At 35.3% G+C, this 10,057-nt stretch overlaps 1 protein-coding gene across 1 annotated transcript in view; it reads left to right on the top strand.

Moving 5' to 3' along the window:
- Positions 1–7,634, top strand: part of DHX15 (DEAH-box helicase 15) — a 54,598-nt gene extending 46,964 nt beyond the window's left edge. The window contains exons 12-14 of the mRNA XM_024573944.3: positions 3,089–3,279; positions 5,521–5,690; positions 7,068–7,634. Of these exons, the coding sequence (XP_024429712.1) occupies positions 3,089–3,279; positions 5,521–5,690; positions 7,068–7,185 (479 nt within the window). The 3' untranslated portion in view covers positions 7,186–7,634. The remainder of the gene's footprint in view (positions 1–3,088; positions 3,280–5,520; positions 5,691–7,067) is intronic.
- Positions 7,635–10,057: the final 2,423 nt, after the last annotated feature.

Raw genomic sequence — 10,057 nt, forward strand, 5'->3', positions numbered from 1 at the left:
TGTGCCAAACTGTCACACAGATTTTTTTACTGTGTATGACCATCAGACACATCACTCACTCACAGGCTGACAACTGCTGTAAAGGGGAAGGCCTTGAGAAGTGCAAGTTCACTTCCATCTTGGTTCCCCAAATCCTTTGATAGCATTAAAGGATATTTTAAGTGGGAATTAAGATTTCTAAAAGAGCAGGTGGTTTCTTTAAACCATTATTCTTGCAAGACACTTTTAATTTTTTAAAATAAGACTGTATTATTTTGTCACTGAAGCTTTTGATAACTAGCACAGCAGTATATTTGGATTTCATAATTTTGTTACAAAATGAAATTTGGGATTGATGTTGGTACTGTATTTTGATTTTAAATATAAATGTGACAATCCACTGTTTGAAATTAGGAACTTACTATTTAAAATTTTGACAGCATTACTAAATAATGCTTGTTCTTTTTGCACATATTTATACTTGGGAGCTTCCTATGAAAATACTGATCAGTAGATATCTACAAAAGCTTTATCCTAGTCTTAAAAAGGACTAGCAGTAAGAGAAAGTCTTGTGTGCTAGAATAATGGTATCCACTCACTGGCACTAAGATCAAACTTCTAGATCTATTTGGACATTTCATATCTCAGTTGAATCTGGAATGTTTTCACTACTGATTTCTAAATGACACTGTTGTTATTAATTGAAATAATAAGTATATTTGAAAACAAGTACATTTTTGATTAGTCAGGAGGATATATTTCATTAGATATAATGGTTATATTAAAAGCTAATATTTATCTTAATCCTATTCACTTAATACTTGAAAATCAAGTAGACTTTAGTTATTTCGTAATGCCTTAATTTTCAATCTGAAATTGTTTGGCTTTAGATTTTAAGTGTAGGTTACTGTACTGGTAAGAAATACATACCTGGGATATTTATTTTCATTTATTCATTTATTTATTTATTTTTATAGAGATGGGGGGGGAGGGAAGGAAGGAGAAAGAGAGAGGGAGCAAAACATTGATGTGAGGGAGAAATATCATTTGGTTGCCTGTCCTACACGTCCTGATCAGGGACCCCAAACCTTGCAAGCCAGGCATGTGCCCTGACCAGTAATCAACCAGCCACCTCTAGCTTTGTGGGACGACACCCAGCCAACTGAGCCATACTGGTCAGGGCACACCTAGAATTATTTTAATACAGTGTTCCTGTTTTTGGATTTTTATCCCTCCCATTTATGAAATTACTTCTCACAAATTTACATAAATAATGTCTGGTGGTTCTATCTTGACAACTTAAAGTTGGGTTCTTTGGTACTCTTTGGTGTATTGTAAAACTTGAAAACCTTAGAAAAGCTTTACTCCAAAAGTTCCCTTTTTTATTGTCAGCTTCGACATTTTCATTGCCTTAGCTTTTTACAGAACATCAGCATAAGCAAAAATATCTCTAAAGCATACTTCTCTCTGTTTCACCTCTTGAGGATAATTCAGTGCTTTGTTTTAAATGTAAGTTCAGATGGGTACCTTTTATTTCTCATTTTAGATGTGTTAATTAATGGATGCTTTAACACATTGATTCTTCAATTTAAAGTACCATTTTACTACCCCAAGTACCCACCCATTCTGTTTATAAAATGTGGCTTCATTTTGAAATAGGTCAACATTTATTAATATACCTGTTGTTCCTCTGAAAAGCTACTAAAGAAATGTACATAGTTGGTAGAATTCTAAAACCAAGAAGAAAAGAACGTGCCAAAAGTTAATGTATATCATAGTGGCAGGAGAAGGATCGACACAGTTTCAATTTTTAAGGCCTTTCCCCCCATTTCACAATGACCCTCTTAGGTATATTTTTCAAAGGGTCTCCTTGTGATTGTCTTTGGTACATAAAGATGTCACTGTCAATTTTACATTATTCTACAGTTAAAACTCTTAGATTAGCAACACTAGGTTAGTGGGAATCTTGTCAAGGATTTATCAATGGAGAAATTCTTTGATACTCAATGTCTGTAGTAAAGTTATTTGGAAGTGCTTAAATATAAGCCTTGCTTATTAAACATATGAGTAGGGTTCAAGAAATCCTTGTAAAAATTGTCACTTGGATTTATCTACCACTAAGAGGTACATGGGTAACAATAAAACTTAAGATACTTTTAAGTTTTGGTTGCTCTACCTCAGGCATAATTAAGGAAAAATACACAGTAGTCATTTAAAATACACTGTTGTGACTTCTATTTTTTATTTTATTTTTTTAATATTTTGGGGGGTGGAGAAAGGGAGAGGAACATCAATATGTGGTTGCCTTTCCCACCCCCCTATCCCTCCACCCCCCCAGTGGGGCCTGGCCCACAACCCTGGCATGTGCCCTGGCTGGGAATCATACTGGCAACCCTTTAGGTCGAAGTCCGGTGCTCAATCCACTGAGCCTCACCAGCCAGGGCGACTGTTGTAACTTTTAAATTGAATTTGATAATCTAAGGCAACAATATTCAACTAGTGTGCTGTAAAGTTTTAAAACATGCAGCACTTGGCTATTTAGTCAGGGGCACTGACTTCTTTCCCCTTAGATGGTCAGAGCAAAAAATGACAGCAGCAAATGATAGCCACCCAGTGTGAATGAATTACACATTTTTTTTTTTTTTTTGTCAGATCAGAAAAAAATAGTTGTTCTGCCACAGAAGTTTAGTAAATAGTTTGTGTGTGCCATGAGGTGGGAAAGGTTGAAAATTGCTGATCTAAGGATGTCTTTTGTTTGAAGATATGAGACATGGCATTGTACTAAAGTTCTTCCACCCGCCCCTTCTTAGACCATCAATTGAAAACAGTCAGGTTTTATGGGTAAAATAAGTCATAAAAAATGGCTTATTTAGAATCATTGTTTTGTCATCTAATAGCCAAAAACCCTAGTGTTATTTCCTATTTTGATCTTCACTACAGATTTTTAGGAAAGTTGGTAACATTGTGATTCATTTTTTGGGATGATTTGGGTAAATCCCTTTTCTGGATTATTTAGCTTAGTCTTTGTAACAGTTTTCCTTTTTAATTGGATAATACACCTGTTTGGATGATTCATGTCCCCTTTTCCCCCCTTTCTTCAACTTTGTAGATCATGAATCGGTTCAGTGGTGTTATGACAACTTCATTAACTACAGGTCTCTGATGTCAGCAGACAATGTACGCCAGCAGCTATCACGAATTATGGACAGATTTAATTTGCCTCGTCGAAGTACTGACTTTACAAGCAGGGACTATTATATTAATATACGAAAAGCTTTGGTTACTGGGTATTTTATGCAGGTAGGTGGATAACACAGAAATACGTAATAAATATTTATATAAAACTGTTTGCTTTCTATAACAGCCCTTTGAATCCATTAAAACAAAAAAGTCAGTTTAATAAAACCTGTGAAAATTGATCTTAAATGTTGTATCTGGATTCTTGGATGAACTAATATACTAAGACATTTATGTGTCTAATGAATAACAAAGTCCCTAAATGACAAGTTTTACAATTTAGTTAGGTAGAAATCAATTTTAGGATTACTTTTTTATTAATGGAGTGTTTTTTATAACAAATGAATATATTGGCCATTTTTGGGTGAGATTAGCAGCCATTTCCTCAATATAAATTTTAACTCTTACACTTTTGATAAATGGATTAAAGTTTCCTTGAATCTAGATCTTTATTACAGACAGAACATCTTAACAGACTACTAAAAGGAAGTAATTATCTAAGTGGATCTCTATGTAGAACCTAATCACCCCAAAATTCAAATACTCAGGTGTATTTCATTCACAGTTTTCTATAGGTAATCATTGGTATTTGTAAGTAAGTTGAGTGTTACAAAGGCCAAAAATGTCTTTGAGCTAAAAAATAAAGATGAAAAACAATTTTAAAATGTTTTACTTACTTTTAAGTGTGTTACATTGGAGGTTATAGGAATTGAACATTTAAGAGATTGAAAATTGTTTTAACAAACTCAAATTTTCTGGTGATAAAAATTAAAAATCAATTTATTACTTGGTATGCTTACTAAATATTTGGTTGAAATTGAGTTTGATTTTAATCATCATTCTGTATCCTGCTTGTTTGTTCATTCTCTTTTCTATGTCTGTCTAGCAAGATGTGGCTGGCCTTAAGACTATTATCAGCTCAATAAATAGAATGGACCTAAATGCACTGAAATAAAAGTTAACAGATTGGTGCCTTGTTTGTATTTGTAATCAAAATAACTATAAGAATGTTTATTGCACCATTTTATTATAAGATCTTATGCTTATTAGAACTAGGTAAACAGTAAAGTATGAAAGTTCTCCAGACTCCTAACTATATTCTTATGTACTAGCTAACTATATTCTTAGGTACTAGTGTACAGTAGTTTCTTTTTGACATGTTCTTAAATTTGCTTTTGATGAACAAAGCCATATTCAAGCAGTATGGATTTCTAATTCTCAAGGTTTAAGTTTGTTAGAAAATGGGCATAGATGATAATACCTGGTTACTTACTAAATATTTGGTTGGAATTGAGTTCATTTTTTATTATTAGTAATTGTTAATCATTTTTATTAATAATTTACAGACACTTTTTAAAAAATATTTTTTATTTATTCTTAGAGAGGAGGAGGGCGATAAAAAGGGAGAGAAACATTTGTTGGTTGCCTCTTGTGCGCCCCCAACTGGGGATCTGGCCTGCAACCCAGGCATGTGTCCCGACCAGAATTGAACCAGCCACCTTGGGGTTCGCAGGCTGGTGTGCAAGCCACTAAGCCACACCAGCCAGGGCTATTTACGTACGCCCTTTATGTTATTAGAGTTTTAGAAATAGAAAGGGCATGTGGTTATCTGCTTTAGCATTTGTTAATTAAATATTAAAAACGTCGATGAGAGCCATCGATGTGTTTGATTATAGATAGAAGAAATACAGACAAGATGCACATGCATCAGTTTTCTTCGTTATGTCTTTTAGGTACTTTTCTGCCTTCTAGGTTTTTTTGCTTTTTATTTTTCAATCTTAAATATGAATCTTCTAGTAATTGTTCATCTACTTCATAGTTGTCACCTGGTGCTAAAGAACCCACTGAAATAGCCTAAGGCAGGGGAAAGGACCAGATAGTATATTTATCAGGCTTTGTGGGCCCGTTGGGTCCTTGTTGAAACTACTCAACTCTGCCTGCCCGTTTAGTGCGAAAGCAACCTTGGACAAACGTGTGGCCCAATAAAATGTTACTTACGGACACTGAAATTTGAACTTTATGTGATTTTTATGTAGTACCAAATTTGTTCTATTATCCTCTCCCCCAGTCATTTAAAGATCTGACAAGCCTTGCAAGCCCAGGCAGTGAGTTGGATTTGGCCTGCAATACTTAACTCATCCTTGCTTCTTACCAGGCAGTGATAAATAAGTATAGCCATGGAATAAAAAGCAAAAGGTGGGGCCTCTGTGTTCTAATTATATATGTAGGTAGCATTACACCACTTCTCTTTTGTAACTAGCGCATCGGAAGCATTATATTAACTTAACTTGGTTTTGGTTTCAGGTGGCACATTTAGAACGAACAGGGCATTATCTAACTGTGAAAGATAACCAGGTGGTTCAGTTGCATCCCTCAACTGTTCTTGACCACAAGCCTGAATGGGTGCTTTATAATGAGTTCGTTCTTACAACAAAGAATTACATTCGGACGTGTACAGATATCAAGCCAGAATGGTAAGCAACACCTTTTGTTCATCAGTTTTTGTTAGAATTTTGCTCAGAATGGAATCTTGGTTACAGGATAGGCATTCTTCCTTTCCCTCATAGAGGAACTTGGTATTCTATATACTTCCGTTTGAAATTAGGGGCTTTGACCTGGTGGTATGATTGATTTCTTACAATCTTTGCTTTGCCGAGAGGACAGTGGGATTGTTGGTGCGAGCATGGGCAGGCTTTGGGACCAAATATATAAAGCTACAATTGACTAGCATCAAGAGTGTGTTTTAGAGTCATTCTCTTGCTGTTGTGATTAACTCAAATTCACTGGTTTCAGAAGTCAGTCTTTTTTTTTTAACTTGTTGTTGTTGTTGTTCTTCAATTACAGTTGTCTGCTTTTTCTCCCCATCCCTCCACTCCACCCCAGCCAAACCCAACTCCCTCCCCTGCCTCCACCCTCCCCCTTGGTTTTGTCCATGTGTCCTTTATAGTAGCTCCTGAAAACCCCTCTCCCCACTATTCTCTCCCCACTCCCCTCTGGCTATTGTTAGGTTGCTCAGAAATCAGTCTTTATAATTCTGTCTGTTTCATTATAATTGGCTCTCAACTATTTATTATTTATATGTTGGTGCTTTGGGAGCTAAACACGCATAAAAATTATGCCTGTCTTTGTATCTTAGCATATTTGATTTTACAAAATGTAATTAGAACTGGTTGTTATTTTAAGCAAAATTAGCTCTTCCTCAACCCTTTGTGTGTGGTGCCCTCCCCACCCCCACCCAGAATCCATTCAATAACTTAGGATGGGGAACATCAGCCAAGAATGGTGGGGCTGAAAGCACTTATTTAGTTGATGTCACTTGCTGTATATTGTGAGGCTTCTTTCCTACACTGATTTATGACTTTTGACACAAATTGTAAAGGACATTACCATTTTATCTTACATGCTTTGTTGAGAAAAAATTGTATGGCTAAACATTAAAAAGGTTTCAGTCAAGTGTATTTAGAGTATAGAGTTACAGTTATTAAACTTTAAAATGAGAAGATCCAATCATTTGAATACCAAGATGTTTCTTATATATAACCTGTATTACTATGTAACCTTGGAAAGATTGGTCAAAATGATGTTCTAGAGTGAATGAATAACTTTCTATTAATATAAATAAAAGAGTTTTATAAATTTTTGAGCTTAAGTTTATGGAAAGTCCAACATCAGAAAATTTATAGCTCATTAAAATTACACGTTGCTAACAGCGGTGTTTACGTGGGTTAGGCATTTATAATTTTAATGTTGCCTTAGCCAATCAGTTTGTTAATGAGTAATGCCTATCCTATTAGCAACTCCAGAACTTTAATTAAATGTTAATTTGGTAATTTTTCCCTCCTTCCGGACAGGTTGGTGAAAATTGCCCCTCAATATTATGACATGAGCAATTTCCCACAGTGTGAAGCAAAGAGACAGTTGGACCGCATCATTGCCAAACTTCAATCCAAGGAATATTCACAGTACTGAATTCAATGCTTAGAACTGAAGTTATTCAGAGGACAGCTTTAAAAGATGAACGAACTGAAAAGTTCAAGTTGTGCTCTTCACGTTGGTTCAATAATGGCCTTTATTTGAAAGCTTTTTAATTTTTCTTTACAGTAAATATTCCATTCTGATTTCATAAATTAAACATTTATGCCTCCCTTTTGTGTTGACACTGTAGCTCATACTGGAAAAGTCGATCAATGTTTTGCAGTTTATTGAAAGTAGTTCTATATATAACAATGTTATAAGCATTTCTTTAGAAATGGTTGAAAATGCTTCTAAAATGTGATTATCGACCATGGTATGCATGATCGTTGTAATTGTTGACATTCCTTTTAGAAGTTGTGAAATGTTACAACTTGTGCTTATGTAGACACAATCTTCTGTCTCAGTACAGAGGCACTGACTTCAATAAAGTCTATTTATACTAATTTTGGCCAAAGCACTTTGATATCTTTGTTCTAGTCTCTTTAAGTGTTCTTCTCTTCCCAGCTGTGGGGCTTCTTTTGTTTTTTAATTGTAAGTATACTCTGATTACATATTTTAGTGTCTTCCTACAGAACTACTCCTTAGATAAAGTAGTCATCAAAGCAATATTGTAAAAAAACATAGCTTAGCACTTTGTTAGGTTAATCAGGATGATCTGATGGGATAAAGTATGTAGTTTTGATTCAAAATTGGATTCCCAAAAAAGACTAATGAAAGTAGAGCTTCATCCTAAAGTTCATTTCATAAGGCTGGTAACAGCTAACCACATTTTTGGCAAGTATTCTTAGCACTCTGGTCTCTAAAACAATGTTTATTTGTATTAAATAGACCGTGGGGAATGATACTACATTGTAGATCTTGGTCTTGATTTTAGTGTTGGATATGTTATGCAGTGTACAAAATAACTAGTACAGTGTGTTAGAATGTGCATTTGACTTTCCATTTCCTGTAACAGGCAGTAGACAAGTGAAAAACTCTTTCTAAACCATAAATAAAATGTTTGGTGTGACCCATGAAAGGGTCTGTAATAAATCACTTCCTTTCATTTGAAGACTAAATACTGTACTCATTAGTGTCTGGACACCCTTCTTCTATCCCACCACCTTTAAAAATATATAAACATTTAAGGACATTTAAATGTGTGTGTAGTTGGAATTTAAATATACTTTGAAGCATGGTTCTAATAGTATGTGACTCAGGAGAGTTAACTGGGCAAATTAAAGAGTATTTCAGGCTACTGACGTTCTTTTTAACGTAGATAGTTGTTACTAAATGATGCCTAGTAGCGTAAAGGAGTTCATGTGCTCCTACAAGTATCTGATTTTGCTCCTATGGACTAATTTACATGCTGAATTGATATTTTAGGTTACATTTAAATTGATTAAAATTTTATCCTGTATTAAATGGCATTATCTGCTTGTTTTTTGGAGTTAATGTTAAGAAAGGTATTTGGAGGGGGGAAAAAAAAAGAAAGGTATTTGGTCAGACATCTTCACCGAAAAGGTAGCTCTTGAGGCTGGTAGTTCCTTAATCATCGATGTTATTGGCAAAGGCATGGTTTTTAAAACTTGTTTTCTTCAACCCCTTTGTTTTATAGATTTGGCAACTGAATACTATAGTGGCTGTAGTTTCCCTTGTTCACATAGGGTATCACAACCATGAAATGAGTCCCGTGGTGTAATGCAAGAACAAGAAAGTGGGAATTTTCTCTATAATGTTGGGAAATGTTTGGAAGATACTCTGAAGAGGCCTGTCTCACCTGCGACTTAAAATAGTAGAGCTGCCTTTGTTGCAACAGGGATCAGGAAAGAAGGCCTCCAGCGAGTGCAGTAGAACCTTAGACTGTGGAAGTTGAAAGAAATAAGTCCTGTAATCAGTTTATTTTGCCAGAACCCAAAAAGCCAGAAAGCATTCTACACTGACCTTTTTCAGTGCTAGTATTTACAAACACTCGGATTCTCTTTTCAGAAATTTTAATGGTCATCCCTTTGCTCAGATAACGTTAAAGAAGACATGACTTTAGAAGACAGCTTAGTAGTTCTGTTAGAAATGCTAAGCTAAACTATCTCTTTAACCATTTCTAATTCTTCTAGAGCAAAGTTAGTTAAATAAGACTGCTCCACAATGCCTTTTGGGTTCACTGTCACCTTCCTTTATTATCTAGGATGGGTGGCCAGTTTTCCCTTCAGTCTTCCTCTTTGATGTGGATTCTAGATACCTTGAATGTTTTTACTGCTTCACCTCAGCCAGGTGTTCTTTGGATTGTGTTCCATGGTCTAAAGTGGGCAGTGTGCGGTGGAACTTGTAAGTCCCAGGGGACCAGACATGGCCATTGCTTCTGTTAATGCAGGTTATGGTTAACAGCATATTGATGATTGATGATAACAAAATGATTTGCATTAACCTTACCAGCAAGCACAGCATGGTTTTGGCTCATTAATCTTAACTATAAATTTAAGGCCTCTGATTATTACATGACAGTTTTGGATGTAGCTCAGGGCTGAGAAGAGACCCTTACAGACCTTGGGCAGTGTTAATCTTCGGAGACTTCCCACATTTGAATGCATCCACAGCTCATCAGATAACATTTAAAATATCAAAGACATTTAAAAAGTTAACTTCTTAAGTAATTGAGATAGGAATGTCTTCATTATCCATAGTTTATAGTGAGAAACTAACCACATTGTTTTCATAGGTGCTTTTTATCAATATTGAATTTCAAAATAAAGTGGACAGATTTGCTACAAACTTAAACATTGACTTAAATTTTGTCGTTCCTTTTTGTATTACTGAAAGTGTGGGGAGGGGTTGTGTTCCGGCCTCATCCTTCTCAGCAGCGCCCTAGTGCCGGACCTGTGGGTCAGAC

This window comes from Desmodus rotundus, chromosome 4, assembly GCF_022682495.2.
Source record: "Desmodus rotundus isolate HL8 chromosome 4, HLdesRot8A.1, whole genome shotgun sequence".
NCBI lineage: Eukaryota > Metazoa > Chordata > Mammalia > Chiroptera > Phyllostomidae > Desmodus > Desmodus rotundus.